The 18,016-nt window shown below is 47.8% G+C and overlaps 4 protein-coding genes and 1 non-coding gene across 5 annotated transcripts; 2 read left to right on the top strand and 3 right to left on the bottom strand.

Moving 5' to 3' along the window:
• The first annotated feature begins 111 nt into the window (after window positions 1-111).
• On the top strand, window positions 112-1,964 carry F4812DRAFT_410536 (uncharacterized protein). The gene is made up of 2 exons (XM_047932537.1): window positions 112-397; window positions 494-1,964. Exons 1-2 carry the CDS (start codon window positions 261-263, stop codon window positions 1,662-1,664), a joined length of 1,308 nt encoding a protein of 435 aa, XP_047795169.1. The 5' UTR covers window positions 112-260; the 3' UTR covers window positions 1,665-1,964.
• A 360-nt stretch (window positions 1,965-2,324) lies between these two features.
• Window positions 2,325-2,419, top strand: F4812DRAFT_t10. Its single transcript has one exon. It is a non-coding gene; the product is annotated as a tRNA-Pro (tRNA).
• Window positions 2,420-3,349: 930 nt separating this feature from the next.
• Window positions 3,350-8,296, bottom strand: F4812DRAFT_454671 (P-loop containing nucleoside triphosphate hydrolase protein; the record flags this gene model as incomplete). The annotated part of the gene is made up of 2 exons (XM_047936686.1): window positions 3,350-7,063; window positions 7,163-8,296. 2 exons carry the CDS (start codon window positions 8,294-8,296, stop codon window positions 3,350-3,352), a joined length of 4,848 nt encoding a protein of 1,615 aa, XP_047795168.1.
• Window positions 8,297-9,151: 855 nt separating this feature from the next.
• F4812DRAFT_29170 (Rad4-domain-containing protein) lies at window positions 9,152-12,345 on the bottom strand. Its single transcript, XM_047931154.1, has 3 exons — window positions 12,300-12,345; window positions 11,321-12,126; window positions 9,152-11,269 (listed from the first exon to the last, which is right to left on the bottom strand). The coding sequence occupies exons 2-3, from the start codon at window positions 12,119-12,121 to the stop codon at window positions 9,611-9,613; spliced, it is 2,460 nt and encodes an 819-aa protein (XP_047795167.1). The 5' UTR covers window positions 12,122-12,126; window positions 12,300-12,345; the 3' UTR covers window positions 9,152-9,610.
• A 1,922-nt stretch (window positions 12,346-14,267) lies between these two features.
• On the bottom strand, window positions 14,268-16,025 carry F4812DRAFT_454669 (amidase signature enzyme; the record flags this gene model as incomplete). Its single annotated transcript, XM_047936685.1, has 2 exons — window positions 14,268-15,466; window positions 15,533-16,025. 2 exons carry the CDS (start codon window positions 16,023-16,025, stop codon window positions 14,268-14,270), a joined length of 1,692 nt encoding a protein of 563 aa, XP_047795166.1.
• Between the last annotated feature and the right edge of the window lie 1,991 nt (window positions 16,026-18,016).

Genomic DNA, 18,016 nt, shown 5'->3' with positions numbered 1-18,016 from the left:
ATATGATAAGTGATTGGTTGGGAAATATGCAACAAACGATCTTATAGGTATCACCTTAGGTAATTTTTCTCGCTTGGCGCGTAAAAATAGTCCCTTTAGTTTCTTGCTTAGCTTCTATCGCACATATCATCCCATTTATTTACCTGTCCGATCAACATTTCAACATTTTGATGCACAACTAAATTAGCAAGGCCATCATCAATCTCAGAATTCGCGGGTAGGAGAGCACCGATGAGCTCATTCCGAATATTAAAGGAAAGATGAGAAAATGGTTCCGCAGTAGATGTTTAATATCTGCCGGTCTTCGCGACCATATAAAGAGGCATTATAGCGCTGCTACCAACGATGTAGAACGTGTGGCTATTACCGGTGGCTCGTCCGGTGATACGATTATCGAGTGAGTAAATATATATTTGTACATGCCTGCCTACCTAACCTAGGTATATATATAAACATATCTGATTGGACTTTTCATATCTGACTTAACCCCTAGTCTACATAATATTTCGAAGCTGTCACCTGAAAGCCCCTTATTGATCTATCTACCACCATTCTCAACAGCTTCCATAGACAAGCCTTTCCAATTACCCACATTTCTCAAACGAAGGCCGACCGTCGTGGTGAATTATCACTGGGATGGGTTCTCCCCCTTTGAGACCTCCAAAACTAAACAGATTGACCCCCCGGCATCTACGGATGGATCAAACGAGGACGAATCGTCCCCTCCTCCTCTGAGCTGGCCAGTCCCTATCCATGATACTACAAGGGCTTATGACTGGATTATCCAGAATCTAAGTCCACCACATACTCAACGTCGAAACATATATCTCTACGGTTCGTATCTCGGGGCGTCCCTAGCAGTATCTCTAGCTTTGACGGAAACCCGTCCTCATGAGAGGATGGCTGTCCGAGGATGCGTCGCATTCAACGGGATATATAACTGGACCAAGTTCCTTGCAGACCACCCCATCAATAATCCAGATCCGAATATCGACGCGGAAGAAGAAGTCTTACTGCGCCAGGACGACGCCTACTTCCGGCAGATGAAGCAGTACGCCGAAGCATTATTCGGTAATCCAAACCACCTTTTCGACCCCTTTGCAAGCCCTACTCTGTTCTTCATCACACCAGGGCTTTACGCGCCATCCAGCTTTACCGAGTCAGCTCTCTCTCCCGGCGAAGAGTTATTACTCTTCAAACCTCCAAAAAGCAGCCGGCTCGTCTTCCCACCCAGAACGTCCACACTGAGAATCCCCGAGACGTTGCTGCTGCATACCAAGCCACCCCCGTTACCTCCCTCAGTTCTAAAGCAGTGGTATGCTGGGAAGGACGGAAAGAAGAACAAGGCGTACCCCGGGAATAACTTCCAGTCTCAGGCCGAAGAGCTCGGCAAGTATATGCGTCTTAGTATAGATAAGGCTGAGACGCTGCGAGATTTTAGCTGGGAGGGACTGGAGGAAGAGCTGGATAAAGACTTCTGGACAAAAGAGGCAGACAGGAGGATACAGATTCACGACGTGGGGGGCATCAACAAAGACCATACGCTCGGAAGGAAGGGGGAGGAGGTAGTTGCGCCCTGGCTGGAGCTCCAGCTCTCGGGCAGGCCGTTGCGAACGAGCGACGTACAAGACTTATACGGTCCAAGGAAGCGTCGCGAACAATAGAAATGTTGCATAAACTTGCCTCCCCATACAGCTATATCTCTCGCTCTCAGATCTTTTTTCATCTAATTCTAGTCTACCTAGTTGAACGTAAATCAAGTAGGAGGTACCTACCAGGTACCTAACCTAACCTAACTAACGTTTAGAAAGGGGCACGCGCTCAATGGGCCGATGCGTATGGGAATTCGCAAAGTAAGGAATAAAAGCCGAGAACATTTCTAGACTAGGAGAAAAAAAAGCAAAAAAAAAAAAAAAAAGAGGAAGAACTCCACCTTGACTATCTTCTCATTCATACCACATAATCACTAACTTATAGAGGTACTGATGCATTACCTAGATATTACTTTCAACTACCAAGAACAATTACATTAACGGCAACATTCTTTCCAAACCGCACACAGGTATTGTACGTACCTTCACGCGCTAATTACTATGGCGCGGTACCTACCTAGGTAGCCTGACCCATCTATCAGCTGCCTGTCCCCCCACCACAATCCATCCCACCACCACTAGCACCACCCACCAGCACAACCAACATCCCCACCTGAGAGAAGCGCTAATCCAATCCAATCCAAACAACCAAGAACCCCTCCCCACCCTGAAGCACCCGACGTTAGAACTAGTATATAGTGCACTATAACGAGCCGAGTTAACAACTACCAGGGTCTGATGGTCTAGTGGTAGGATTCTCGCTTTGGGTTCATTCGAAATGAGTCTCAAACTGCGAGAGGTCCCGGGTTCGATCCCCGGTCAGACCCTACTTTTTGCATTTTTCTTCATCCCTAACTAACCCGGCTACACTTAGCTCTCTAAACTCATTCATTTGCATGGTGGATGGTGGGTAGTTAGGAATAGGAAATATCTTATTTTTGGGTTCATCTCATGTATGTATGGAATGAATTGAATGGGTGGTGGTGGTGCATTGGTAGTTTAATAATTGCGTCGATGCAACGTGGTTAACAAGGTTCGTCCGATTGCTTCGTGGGGTAGTAAGTACTATCTATGTCTTTTTTTATATATGTTTTCGCCTCAATTACATGCATGCATCTTTCACATGAACAACACTATCTATCCTAGCGCATCTTCTAGAATTGAGTTGTCTTCTTGTATAGGTACCTAATATATTAATTATGTGGGTAGCTTAAAAGTTCTGAGTCAGTTTTGCCTTTGTACTTTATCCGCTCATCACAGTTTGTTTGCCGTAAACTCGGAGAGTTATCGTGTGGTCGCGGGCGGTATCATCGTTGACCAGTAGGTTCTTAAGATCATATACAATACAACACATATTTGCATATTTAGACATCTACGCTTATGACAAGATATTCATATTTGTATATATATAACATAACCATATAGCCAGATGCAGCCCAATCACCCACCCACCTACTCCGTGAGATGCAGTATATTCTATCATATGCGCGTGTATATATATCCCATTCATTCTAAACGAGTCTTTCACTCGAAAACCATAGTATCGCAAGATATCTAGCCTCTAAAATAGACGACGATAAAAAGGAATAAATAGGGGGTATGATGTAGCAAATGCGCGTGCGTGCGATGTGTGTATGTATCCATGTTCCCCTTACCCATACAAATATATCGTCAACAAATACGAATAGGGTATATAGGTACACCTAAGGTAGGCAGGTATATGAAAACAAACCTCCTCTCCTCCCCTCTGCTCCCCTCTACCTCCACGCCCACCACCTCTTCTTCTTCTTCTCGCCGTACCCCTCCTCTCGAACATTATGCTGCCCGACGATCGTCAGGAACACCTGGTCGAGGGTCGTCGGCGTGCAGGAGAAGTGCTCGATGCCGAGCTCCTCCTTGTGCTCTTCCAAGATCACGATGAGCCGGCCGACCGCGCTGCCGTCGTTGCTGCTGCCCCCGACCGCGCTCGCCGGTATCGAGAACCGCATCTGCCCGTGGTACGTCTTCTGCTCGACCTCCGCGTCCGGCCACGTGTCGACGACCCACGCTCGCACGCGCTCCATCTCCTCGGCCGTCGAGTGCGGCGCCGACTTGCTCACCATGTGCACGTGGAGGGTGTCGCCGAAGCGCTGCCGGAGGTTGTCCGTGGTGCCCATGGCCAGCATGCGCTTCGCCAGGATGCCGGCGCGGTTCGCGAGCGCGTCGGCTTCCTCCATGCTGTGCGTGGTGAGGAGGATGGATCGGCCGGGCACGATCGAGTGTAGCGTCCGCCACATTATTCGCTTAGCCGCCGCGTCGAGACCCGAAGAGGGTTCGTCGAGCAGGACGACGCTGGGGTTACCCATGAGAGCAATGCCGAGCGATAGCTTTCTCTTGTTTCCGCCGGAGAGCGCATGTGCCATACGAGTCGAAAAGGCTTCGAGACCTACGGCGCGAAGGACGGCTTGGACATTATGCTCGATGTCAGGGATACCTCGGACGCGGGCATAGAACCGTAGATGCTCGAGGACCGTCATCGAATCGATAGCATCAAATTGAGGGCATACACCTAAGTGGGATCGAGCTTCAGCACGACGGCGACTCACAGATGTGTTCTCAACGAGAACATCACCTCCGTTATAACTAGGCTGGATATCACCGCGAATCAACGAGATAGTCGTAGACTTTCCGGCGCCATTAGGTCCTAATAAGGCAAAGACTTCGCTGTGCTGAACGCCAAACGTAACATTATCAACAGCCGTGTTCTTTCCGAACGTTTTCGTCAAGTGTAGCACTCGGAGACCATCGCTATCCTGAGGAGTGCTAGTTACGCGGACGAGTTCGTTGGCAATTTCTTCGTCTGAAGCAGCTGGGTCGTTGGAGGACGGCGGTGACCTTTGCGTAATGCGACTCAGCAAACTGCTTCCAGCCCCACTGTCGTGCCAGAGCAGGTAACCAAATAAGAGGATCGACTGTATAATCAAGTAAAGAATCGGGCCGCCATAAGCAGTTATAGCGGCCGGATTGCTCTGAATTTGGTCTCCGTCACACGACACCGAGAAAAGGTTGAGGGCGACAAACATTGTTCGGACAACCGAACCAATAGGCAAGAAAGCCGATATAACGAAATGGGCAACCAATATAGACGAATCAATAAGGATGACCGGTGAGTATGTAAGAACGCAGAGATATGCAATCAAGTAAATAAGAAAGCCGACGGCCTGGCCGGCTGCCGAGAAAGCATATGTCGACAGCTGGTTGTTGCTGAATAGAGATATAACATATGATAACAAGGTAGACGCTAAGCCGTACAATATAAAGACGAGGAAGAGGTAAGGGACGTGATACCAGACATCGGAAGATGCGGCAAAAGCAACGGTAGCAAGCGCGGAGGCGACAACAACAATTGCAAAGTCGAACAGGGTATAAGAAGCCCAGAGCGGCAGCGAACGCACGCCGTTCGAGTACTGTAATGCTCGAACGTTCCGGCGCCTCTCAATATTGGGGTAAAGACCAAAAAAGGCGGGATAGATGGACATGGCTAGGCAAAAGTAGATTAGTAGCTGCAGGGAGTCCCCAGTTGACGGCGCCCAAGGTGTGTCGAACGGAGCGTAAGTCGTAGCGATAGTAGTGTTGGTTAGCATAACGTCTAAAGCATTCAACCCGAAAAGTGAGGTGATAACGTCTCCACCATCTGCTTTGTATAAGACAGTAGGCGCAGAATTAGCATCCCCAAGCCACCACCCAGCGGGTGTAATATTCTTCCGCATCTGTACGGCAAAGTTGTTGAACTCATCTAGCGAATCGACCAAATGTAAGCTCTGCATAAAAGAAGCTGGAGAATTTGATCCCGCCCCGGTCTCATTATCTGCTCTCGCAAGGAACTGGCTCAAATCCAGGTTCTGGTTTTGACCCATGAAGATAGGGCCGAAAAGCCTCTGGATCGTTTCACTACTAAATTGTGAAGATGGACCAGCAATTAGCCACATATTGTCGTATAGACCCAAAGAACCCGATAAATCGATATTCTTTTGATCAGCCGGGCTACATCCCACTGGGTGCTGATCCGTGACGTATAAAGCTGTCAGAGCTGCCGCTATTATAGGAATTAAGAAGGCTGCCACATAAGGAAACCAGTTCGTCTTGAAAATAGTGCACCGCTTCATGAACAGTACACCAGTTTGCTTCAAATAGCGAATTGGACGCCCTGAAAGCAACTCTAATCTATCCTTCTCAAGCTCACTTCCGATACTGCCTTCGGGTCCCACTTGCTTCTCAGCAGCAACTTCAGCAGATGAACTCTCCCCTTGTCTCATGACATGCTCTCCTTGAACTTCCTCAGCTACTTGTAAGAAAACATCTTCGATAGTAGGGTTGGAAAACTTGTAATCGCGGATTCCGGCAGACTCAAGAGAGCGTATTACATCTGCGGCAAGACTAGATGTTGGTGCAATATAGCTGATCACATCGAAACCTATCTTGCGGGTGACGTTTTTGATCTCCGGGGGATTCTTGATCTCTCTAGCATTGAATACGTGTACTCGATATCCGGCGCCCAATCTCTCCTTGAGCTCGACAGAAGATCCTTGAGCTCGTAACGTACCCTTAGAGAGGATAGCAATGTGGTCAGCAAGTAAGTCAGCTTCGTCGAGGAAATGGGTGGTAAGGATGATAGTTCGTTTTCCACGCTCAGCTAAAAGAATATCCCATATTTTTCGTCGCGATAGGGGGTCGATTCCCGAAGAGACTTCGTCAACACAGCAGACGGCACTGCCACCAGTTAACATCATTCCAAGTTGCAGCTTTCGCTTTTGACCACCCGAAAGGGTCTTGGACAGGGCCTTGATTTTTGGCCCAAGATCCACCGCTACCACTAAGTCATTAATCTCTTGTTTAGACGCAAGAGCTTTCGGGGATTTTAGCCTGTTGAAAATCCGAATGTGTTCTTCAACTGTCAAATCATCCCATAAAACATTCTTCTGCGGCGCGATACCCAACCCCCCTGTTCCATCAATCGTAATACCGCCGCTGGTCAATTTGCTGATACCAGCAATCGAGTCAAGCGTCGTACTCTTTCCACTACCATTAGCGCCGAGCAAAGCCAATATTTGACCCCTCCTTGCAGTGAGTGTTAGCTTATCAACGGCCACGACTGGCTCTTTTGGCGCCGATTGGAAGGGAAGCAATCGATTAAGAAAACTAGGGTAGTATATTTTAGTGAAGCCCTCTAAGCGAACGGCATCGGTCGGTGCCGTGTCCGCAGTTTGTCCTTGAAGAATTGTACGGCCCTTTGTAGTCGTGCCGTGTAGCACCCGTTCAAAATAAGCTCCAATGAGAGGATAGGCAATGATCTGAATGGCGAGGAACACCCAAAAAACAACACCAGGTATGTTCCAAGGATTGTCAGGGGGGTTATTGATTAAATCGGCCGGATAAGATAATCTTTCATATCGCGCTATATAAGTCATGAACCATACAAAGTTACAAGGCGTCTGTGATGGCATAAGGTTAGTCAGGACTCATTTTAAACTTATTTAGGTGGTTGATAAGACGATTTGTTAAAGAAATAAGTAACGGCAAGAAACACGTACAAAAAGTAAACTCAAAGCCGCAACGGTACCAGTCTTAGGCGATGTCAGAGTTTGCGCTAGGATGGCTAGCAGAATTATGGCAATCGTAGTCACAACGCCGGAAAGCTGTGATTTGCTAAAAAACGAGCCGCTCAGGATGGAGAGAGAGCCCAAAGCAAGACCGGTAAGAATGAAGTAAAGAAGCACAATGGCAACGCTCGTATCTGGCCAAACTCCCCGCGCAATGATGATAGAGCCGATCACCCATCCTGGAAGATAGACTGCGGTGAAGGCAATGTGGTACGAGAGCAACCGTGCAACTTGGGGTTCCCATCGGTACCTTGTGGGCATCATGGCGTCTAGCAACTGAGACATGCCTATTTCTCTTTCGGTTGCCATGTGGCCGGTCATATGATAGCAAATACCGATAACGACTACGAAAAAAGATACGCTCAGGAAGTTCGTTAACGACGATTGGTAGTTACGCCGGATCCGTGCGGCCCGTTCCTCTTGGGTTTCGGGAGTGAACGGGTACTCGTCAATAAGGTCCGGGATCCGCGACTGGCCATCAGGATTAGAAACACGGGAAATAGCGGTATCCACGGCGCGTTGCAAAGGGAGAGTATAGACTTGGGCACTATTATCGTCCTTTGTCACATCAATCTTTGACCCTAACTCGCCGTCTGCTCGAAGCGTATAATTCCATATCCCCCCTTCTCCTTCGGTTGGGGAGGAGTAGAATACTACTGCGCCGTAACAAGGCGATACGCCGCGCAAAGAACTCCGGCATGCATACGATAAATCGGACAGACTCGATAACCTCGACGCATTCTTCCCAGCTCCGGATACGGTTTGCGCAAGCGTATCGATAACACGTTCGATATCGCCACCAACGAAGCCATTATCCACAAAAGCGACTGTATTACGATTCGTCTCGGTCGCAGCAGCCAGTCCGTTCTGTAGGGATCTAATAGGGCGCGAGTCGCCAATGCCGTACACAGCGGGCGGAACGAATAGATTCCGCGCAAAAGTAAGGAAAGCTGCCAGAAGAATGGGAAGGATAAACGCTCTTATGAGAGTGGCATACCAATGGCGCAAAACGACGATCTTGAGATTCTTGGACGTCAAGGTCCAGGTCTGCCGCAAGAAGGCCATTGTCGTCGGTAGCGGAACAGGCCCGCAGTTCAAAGTCTCTTCTCGAGAAGAAAGAGAAGGAAAAAAAAGGCGCCCCTACGGAAGGGTGGTTCGAGTCAGAGTGAGAGAGCCGGGCGTCTGCTGACGGATCCGCGTCGTAAGAATTTTTTTTTTTATCGCGCCATGTAAGATGGATGTACAATACGTCAGGATAGCCCAATGTGTGTATGTACGGTATCGATCTCCCGCGAAAGTTGGAAAGGGTTAAAAAACTAACAAAGGACGGGATAGTGAATTGAGTATATTTTGTATCAAATAATCTCAAATATGATAAGTACCTTCTAAGCCCCCCAAATCTTCAACGCAAAAGAGAGAGAGAGAGAGGAAGAGAAAGATGAACTATCAAGGACCAACAAAAAACTTCGCCTGATCGCGTAGCCTCGTTCAGAACAGGCGGTTGTCACGATTCTATCCAGAAAACTCAACGACCTTTTCCTCATGAATGCGGAAGCGTACCTAATACGAACGAACCCTTAACTACCTAACCTAGGGTATAAGGGAAAATCGGCGATTGGGTTGGTCCGAACGTCCCGGAATCTGGAACCAAAGCGTTTCGTAGGCAGTGGCAGTGCTATAAAGCTCGTCAAATATTACCCACTAAAACCGTAAAGGCCTGTACACCAGCCAATAGGAATTAAGTATGGTTAGGGAATTCAGCTGCCTTAGGTAGCTGCAAGCTTGCAGCATCGAGTTGCCCAGAATCTAGGCCAACGCCCGATTAAAACGGCTCGCTTGGCTCACGCCATACGTCATTGGCAAAGTGGGCTTGTACTTCTTCCCTTTAAGTAAACGCCAAATTTTCTGCAAATCCTAATTCGTCAATTTCGACGGAAAAAAAGTGCTGCAGATTCCCGTATCAGGCAGCAGGCAGCCAACAGCAAACATACCTGAATCTCCATGCATGGTATAGGTATATGTATGCACTCTGGGTACCTTAATTATAACGATGATGATGATGATACGCTGCAGAACGAATAAATGAGCCGTACAGGATTGATTGACGCGTCATCGTATACATAACCAGTCGCAAAATATGACGAGTGAGACATCTACCAAATCTCTTTATATGGACAATTAGGTTTCCAAGAAACATCGCCCCCTCCTGATGGAAGATGCGCAACTTCGAATCCCCTTTGTAGTGAGCCCTGGAATGCGGCTGCTTAGTAGCCCCGTTATTATACCGAGGTGTAGGATTGAGATCGGCGGACTACGCTGGTTAAGGGTTGGCTCGGATCTGTCAACAACCCCTACCTAAACTATTGGGCCCTTAACTTATCAATCGACGAAAAAACCTCCGGCGTAATCGTCATCTATCATAAAACCCCCAGCTTCACCGCTGTCATCACTTTGCTGCGCCGCGTCCTCTATGTCGTGTTCCTGCAATGCTGCTTCACTCCCATTATCATGGTCCGCGGTATCTTGATTATGACTTTCCTCTTCTTCCGAGTCAACGCCTTCCCAAATCCGTTGCCGAACCCTGAGGCTCCTCAGGAATAATTTCCAAGTCTTAAGAACCTCGCGGGTCCGCAGCTCTTTCTCCATATCGGCCTCCCGGTCTTTAAGACCTGTAATCACAGCTCGGACAGCCTCTTCATGCTCTGCGGCGACTACCACTCCGTATAAAACCGCCGTGCCTTGTCTACCCTTGAATTGGAAACCAGTGAGAGCAGGTGCATAATCAACTCCTAATATGAACGCGGCTCGAGCTCCGAGCTCGTCAGCCACGTAGGCACCGCCCTCCGGAACCATGCTGGGCACATAAATATCTAAATTACCAAATTTGTTCTTGGGTACTTTCCCGTTGACGACCGGAGGATGCTTGAATTGCACGGTCTGGTTGAATGTGTAGATAGGCGTACCAACATCCCCCCCAGGATCATCATCCTCATCATCTAGTGAATCTGCCTTCTGCTTTGCACGTTTAGGTAGGAACTTAGCAGGTATCTCGTTTGGGAGGACCTCTCTACCCATTCGATACCACTTCTCCCTGCTACGAGCGATCTGTATATCTTTCCGCCTGTATATCTTCTCTAAGGGGCCGTTACTACCAGCCCCTATAGTGCCTGACGCAGAAGCACCAGGCATGAGTACTTCGTTCCGCCTGAAGTGACGTTCCAATGCATATATCGGGTGATCCTTGAAGTCGGCGATGTTGCGAGGCATTGGTTCCCGCAGCTCGGTAGCTGTTAACTCATTGTCCTCGATCTGGTCCAGGTCCGAAGTGAAGCCACGGGAGAAAGTCCGAAGGACCTTTCGCCACCATCTTGCGCCAGTAGCCTCCGCACTTTCAATTCGCATCTTTCTCGTTTTCGCATTATACGCTTTCGCATAGCGGCGAGTTACATCTTTTGCTGTGCCGTCAGCTTCAAACGCAACAACGTAGGTCATACAATTTTCTCTATCAGAAGCCGGAGGCTCCATTTTCTGGGGTTTCCAAAACGAATCTGTCACCAACGGGTCGACGGGTTGCCATTTCTGGTGGGCTTCGTCTAGAATTTCAACCCAGTAGATGGGATATGAGGATTCCCGGATCTTTTTAGGCGCAGAAAGAGCTTCACGAGATGAGCTAGGGGTATGCATGGTGGGAGCATGATAAGCCATCGCATTCGGGTGCCCCAAACGCCTGCGGATTGGATCAACAACCTCCGCTGATGATTCAACCGTGTTGTTGTTTGCAGCATTCTGTTGCATTTGTGCGTATCGCGCTGCGATGGATAATTTCCCTTCCGGTTTTGGTGGTCTCCCTAAAGAAGGCCCCCCCGAAGCGAAAGCAAGCGGTTGAAGGGAGCACACGAGCCTGGCTTCAACCCCAGCGCTACGGAGGAGCGCACAATACAATTGAGCGCCAACATCGCGCGAGCCGCTGAGGGATTCCGCTGCTTTTCGAAAATCCGGCTTTTCTCTGGACGATTCTATATCGTCTGGTAGTTTGTACTATGGAAGTTGTATTAGCTTACTAGAATAAAAGAGATCGGGTGGGCATACCCCTTTAAGATGTTCTTCATTCTCCACCCAAAGTGCCCTTCGAAGTCCTCGCTCAGTGATCTGAAATTTTGTTTTATACATGGTTCCCACTTTCTCTAGACCTTCCTTGAGAGATTGTGTTCGTCCGAACTGAGTAAGATGAGTCCCCGGATTGAGATACGTGACCATTTTCTTGGTCAATAGCGCTCGCAAAGTATCTTGGACGGCAGCATCATTGCACCACTGGTTCCTACGAGCAACATGAGCTAGCAAGCAGAGCAAATGCATCTTATGTATTTCGATTCGACGATCTTTTTCTGCCCTGCTGATTGGCTTTCGCCTATCAACAGCCTTACGAGAACCCGTAGCCGTCTGCGTTGAAAAGTCAAGCACAATATCTTTATTGGCGTCTTCTGCTTTGCCTAAGTTCGGGGGAGGTGCCAAGAAGTCGATATCCTCGAATTGTATATCGTCGTCATCCTCTTCGTCATCCTCATCTCTATATACCGTCTGGACGGTGGCAGCTGGTAATGGCACATCCTCAAACTGCACATCTTCTTCATCGTCTATATCTTCGGGCTTCGCCGTTACCTCCGGGGGATGTGGTGTCTTAATTGGTTCCTCATTTTTCTGACCGGTTCGCCGTCTCTTCAAGGGTCGCTCTGGTAAGGGCGCATCGGATTGGACATTGGCTTCGACAAGCATCTGTTGATAGATGTCCGGAACATTAGAGCGCCTCGCACTAGATCTTGTCTGTCGGGAGGACCCAGAGGCTGTCGGGTTTGTCGCATTTTTGGATGCTACACGTTTTCTCCCGGCCATTACAACTAGTATCATAAAATTAGGTACCTAAAAGCTGAGGTGATCGGTATAATAGGTATATAATATATTAAAATTAGAAAACAAAAATGGAGCTAAAGGTACACTCTATGTCGGCAGCGACAAATACAATAAATGGAGATGCATGGTGCGATTGCAATTTGCAAAAGGGTTGCCTTACAAATAGGTGAGAGGTACCTAACCTAGCATGAGAAAGTCGCCCGAGCTTGACGTAAATGCCCTGGAATTTGGGTTGCAGCCGCGAACGAGGGGTATAGGAATGTGATGCGCTAAACTCGAAAGCACGTGACTTTACAGTTTCGCGTTTAATGAGAGCCGTAATAGGTTAGGTTTCTCTTCTCTTCACGTACCTTTTATCTATTTAGCACCTATTTAGAATCCCTACCTCCCTACTACCATGCATAAGATAATTCGACTTGATCGTTTTCCGCCTTTCGCCTTTTCACTTAGGATAACAAACTATGTAGCGCTTCCAGTACCATTCACTTATGATCTAACCTACCTGGTTTACACCTACCCTTACTTTTATCAAGGCGATATATGTACCCGTTGACTTCCCGCAGTCAAGAAGCTGTAGCACAGCAGCCCTTGTCATAAACTCATTATATATTAACTAACCCTCGGTAAAGTTCCGGGGCGCCCAGCACTATTTAGGATCTTTAATCCCTACCTACCTAGGTAGGTAGTCTCAACAGGTAGCGGTGTCAGCCTTTTCTTTTAGCAACCGGTGGAACGGCTCGTCGATGAAGCAGAAGCTGCAGCTAGTGCTTCAGCATCTTCAGCTTCAGCCATCTCCCTCGCTTCTTGGAGAAGCCTATCCCAGCATTCATTGCACATCCCCTCATTCCATTTAATGACAACTTTGTCCACCTCACCTCTTGGCCCTAAGCATCTCTTGAACAATTCAGCGCATGTCTGTGGTTGTATGAATCCCCAACAAGAACAGCCATACCAGCGCTGATATAATTCCTTGCACATCGTCCAGAGGCGGCGACAATGGAGAAGGGACGAATTTTAGATGGAAACGAACGATCATATAGGAGCTCGGACATTAGGGTTCTTTTCGGAACAAGACGGACGTAACGCGAGGTGTTGAATTCGGATAGCCTCAAAATACTATTGAGTAGAACCAGAACCAGAACCAGAGCACTTTGATATTCGATACCCGTCTTTCGTTTCAACCCCTTCTGCTGTTTATCAGCAATAAGTATTGTTTGATCTGAAGCCTTCTTTAGCTGTCTAATAACAGCGATGATCATTTACAGGTGGCTCGGTTGTTATCTTGTCAACATTGCAGTTTTGGCGTCGTGTACTACCCTCAGTGTTTTCAAGGGCCTATTCGCAGGGGTGATTTTAGTTGTCTAGTAACAACATGATCATACCAGCAGGTATAAGCGGACTTTGAGCTTGGTCAGGCTATGAAATAGCCAAGCAGTGAAGAAATAGAGTGAGTTTCCGTGGCTTTGTGGCTAAACGGAGTAATATTCCTAAGACGAAGATGTTGCGCGCCGAATCCAGATCACCAATGTATTTTCTATGATACTTACCCTTAGGTACCTCCTACTTACTTTACCTTCTTACTGGAAGTAACCTCAACAATCCAGGGCTCTGTGGCCTAGAACAGCGGTAACGGCAGCTGCAAGGAACCCCACTATGGCTTGCTGTCAGGATCCCAGGGACCATACCATACTCGGCCGTACTACATGTATGGACGAGCACACGAGGCATTTTTAAGGGGATCGAGATCTACTTCCTACCGGGCTCCCCTTGTCGAAATACTCTAACCTGTTACAGGTAGAGGTGTTGATTTCATTATACGCTTATCGTATAATGCGATATAATGCGATATAATGCGTTATAATGTCGCATAATTAACATCTCTAGCAGTCTAGTCAGTCACAGGCTGTCTTCAACAGGATACGGTGAAGCACCGGGAAGATCATTCATTTAAACCCTTGAACCGTTCTACAAGACTATATAATACCTAGAATGTTCCACAATCGGAATTTTCTTGCATCCAACTGCCTTACTCGCGTGAACGTCGGCCGATTAAATCAGCCGCATGTACCTAGGTAACTCTCCAACTTCGACATCAGCCTCAATAATAAGTCTCTATGTTTACAGTCCCCTATTTATAAAGGACTCCGAGAGGGTATGTCGGGGAAATGTTGGAAGTATCTGGGTGCACCGTCGGCACCGAAACGTAAGGTTTAGATGGGATAGTAACGTTCGCGAACGCCGGCGTCTTTCGTAATGGTCGAAGACGAGAAAAATGATTAGCAATATTGAGCAGCTTTTTCTCGCTAAATGGAAGGCCCAATATTTCCATCCCAATAGGGATACCACTCAGGGCATCTAGCGATGGTTGTGAGAATCCCACAGGGACAGTGACCACCGGAACGCCAGTTAAGGCCGCGAGAATACCATTGCGTCCTGCCTGGGATGGCGAGCCAATCTTGACTACAAGATTTTTCTGTTCCGGGTAGATTACAGCATCCAGCTTATTGTTCGCAAAGGTTCTATTAACCGCAGCTTTAAGACGGTCGATACCTTGCTTGGCCGTTGTGTATCCGGGATCAGCTGGCGACCGAACTCTGGAGTTATTTATAACGCTGTATTGAGCTGGAATAACTAAGAATTTTCCACTCTCATATACTTGATCCCAAGTAGTTGGTCTATTTCCGGTGAGGTTTGGGCTAGACAGGTAGTCATTCAATGACTCCTTGAACTCATATTGTTGGACATCAAACTGAGCAATTGCTGATGCGTTGTAGATCGAGTCCGTCACGTTGATGATTTTAACCCCCTGTGATTTGAGGAAAGTAATGGTGCTTGCCAAAGCGTCGATCACTGGTGTCGTTTCATTAGAAATCGTGTGATTCCAGAATCCGTCCAGCAACCCAATTCGAAGTCCATTGAGGCTCCCATCATCTAAGCCCCGTGTATAGTCCACCCCCCTTGCTTCCGGTGGTACAAGGAGAGTGGCGTTATCAGCTTCATCGGCGCCAACGCTCGCCATAACGGTTAATGCAACCGCAAGGTCCTGGACATTCCTCGCGATGGGCCCAATGCTATCCTGTGTGAAACTGATAGGCATTATCCCTACTCTTGAAATAAGCCCTCGGGTCGGACGCACACTAACGAGGTTATTTGCACTTGCGGGACTACGGAGACTATTGACAGCATCCGTACCCGTGCCAAATACCGCGAAGCTAGTTGCGATTGCGGCGCCGGTGCCGCCACTACTACCCCCCGGAGTCCGAGTCCGGTCGTATGGGTTTATTGTTTGTCCTCCTAGAGAGGACACTGTGAGGCCCTCCAGCGCCACTATTAGTATCTTAGTCAGCATAGTCCTAAGACACAGGAGTCAACAAATATTCGGGAGACACATACTCTCATGAAGATTAGTTTTGCCCAAGATCACAGCGCCTTCCTTCTTCAAGGCCTTAACGGAAGGAGTGTCAACAATTGGTCGGTTACCAGCCAAAGCAGCACATGATCCCGTTGTATTCATGCCCACGGCATCATAATTGTTCTTCAGCAGGATAGGGACACAAAGAAGCTTGCCTGCTAAGTCACCAGTGGCAATTTTCTTATCCAGCTCATCTGCTGCTGAGAGAGCATCCGGGTTAAGACTAACAATTGCATTGATAGTTGGGTTCAATTTCTCGATACGAGAAAGGAAAGAAGATACCACAGTGCGGCAGGTAGTTGACTTCGAAACAAGCGCAACCCGTACATCGTGGATTGTCGACTCCAAAGGCTCAAATGTAGAATCATGGGCGTGGATAGTTGACGCTTGAAGGAAGACTGCACTAAGCATCCAGACAATCATAGGCACTCGAGCGCCTAGTAGGCTATTGGGGGCGGATAGGAGAAATCTCATGATAAGTTCCAATATCTATAACAGTTGGTATGGGAATCAGTGTCTCTAGCAACTCAATTGAAAGTTTTAGCAAAAGCTATGCTTATATAGGTTAATACTAGTCTACTCTCAACTACTACAAGAGAAAGAGGCTCTTGTCTTACCCGAGTCATTTGTTTAGGAATAGAGTATATGTAGACTCTGATGTTACACAGGTAACCACAAACCCGGTTCTGAACTATACTCTCACATAATACGGGCAACGTCCTTTACAAGCAAATCAAACGAATGGCAGTACTTTTAACCTGATGTTGGTTGATGTTTGACATTTATTCCAAGTCACGTTGTCGGCTTTAATTCATTACGGGTGGCATATAAAACGTATTAGTTATGACGGGAGTAACTAGATTCAGATTTTCTAACTGGTCACTCCCACCATCAGCAGACTCCATAACCACTGGGCAAGCCGAAAATTCGTAAAGACTGACAAGATCTCTGTTGGCTCCGGGTTTGAATCTCGAGATACGCATACCAAGTTCATACCCATTTGCAAAGACGTCATAGTTGAGGACCCGCGCAAACGTCTTCGTATGTCGTGTAACCGGCTCTGGGAAGACGGGTCTCATTATGTGCTGAAGGTAAACATATTGGAAGAAAGACAATCAAGTAGCCAATTGACATTCTCCTGTTATTATTAGAGCATGATGTCTCTTCCACCCCACGTCTGCCCTACGCAATAACCCTACCGGTTGACCTTGCATACATACACCTGGGTACCTAAGGTATCCTGGGAGAGATACTTATCCCTCCCCAAACGAATATTCTTAGTTATCGACTAGGTCTGCTTCTGACGTGTATAGGTACCTAGATATAGTGTATGATAAAGAAAAGACTTAGCAAATGAGCGAGCTCTAGGTACCACGTAATCGTAGCCGACGGAATAACCAACAGACCCCCAACGGGAATAAGCAGGAAGCAAGTCTTGTGATATGGCAATCCGTCAGAATAAGTGCGTAGTGTGCTAGTGCTACCGGCGATGTGATTTGGCAGACGCTGTTTGTCGCGCAATTTCGGATGGTGGTGCTCTTATATCATATCACATTTAACGGGAACACACGTCATTAGGAGATACCGGAAAGCCGGTTATTCGTTAACGATAAAAGCACGTCCCTGTTGCAGACCCGGCGTCTTGGGATCGCGCATGATTGGCTGGCCTTGCAGTCTTGCGGTGTACGTGCAATACACTACTACTCCACTGAGGTCAGTGCATGCATAGGTACCTATGGTGGAGTGGGCGGCGATCTGGGTCTAGTTGACGCTTTGTTCCAATCCGAATACCGCATTCAGAAATTCGTCGGGGGCATGTGAGTTGCTGGTTGGACAATGCCCTAGGTTTCCATAAGCAGGGATTAGAGGGATGGGACCATAGTCCGCTGTATGAGCACGCAATCTACGGTGTGCGAAAGGCAGGCTCTAGGTTAGGTAGAGATGATGCAGGTGATTGCCCTTTCCAAGATGTATATCAAGATGGTTCGGAATCGTACCTACTACTTCGTAGCTGTGGATTCATTGTTCCGCTTCCGATTATGGCCATAGCTGGTTGGTAGGTTGGTAGGTTGGTTGATTGGTTGATTATCAATCAAGTGCGCGAAGGAGTAATATTCATCACACCTCAAAACACGTCAGATGAAGCTGTCATCTACTTCAATTCGTCGTCCCTACGTACAAATCGTATCTCGTAAGGGCAAAGGGGATAAATAGCATACGTGATCTCTGTGTGCCTCGGTCGATCCCACCAGGTCCAACCCAAGATTCCCATTAAGTCCAACCCTTCGTTTGCACCTAGTCTCCGTCTCCCCACGAGACGATATATGGACTTTGAGCTTATGACGGAGAGGGGGGGGGGGGGGGGGGGGGGGTAGTTACACCAACCTTCTCTCGTTTTGGAAAAAAACCAAACCCAACAAAAAACCCCACAAAAATCAACCCCATCGACACCAAATTGTAGTGGG

The sequence above is a fragment of the Daldinia caldariorum genome (genome assembly GCF_022478825.1).
Source record: "Daldinia caldariorum strain CBS 122874 unplaced genomic scaffold F4812scaffold_1, whole genome shotgun sequence".
Taxonomy (NCBI): domain Eukaryota; kingdom Fungi; phylum Ascomycota; class Sordariomycetes; order Xylariales; family Hypoxylaceae; genus Daldinia; species Daldinia caldariorum.
Note: the sequence above shows the minus strand (reverse complement) of the source record. Positions and strands in the feature narration are given on the sequence as shown.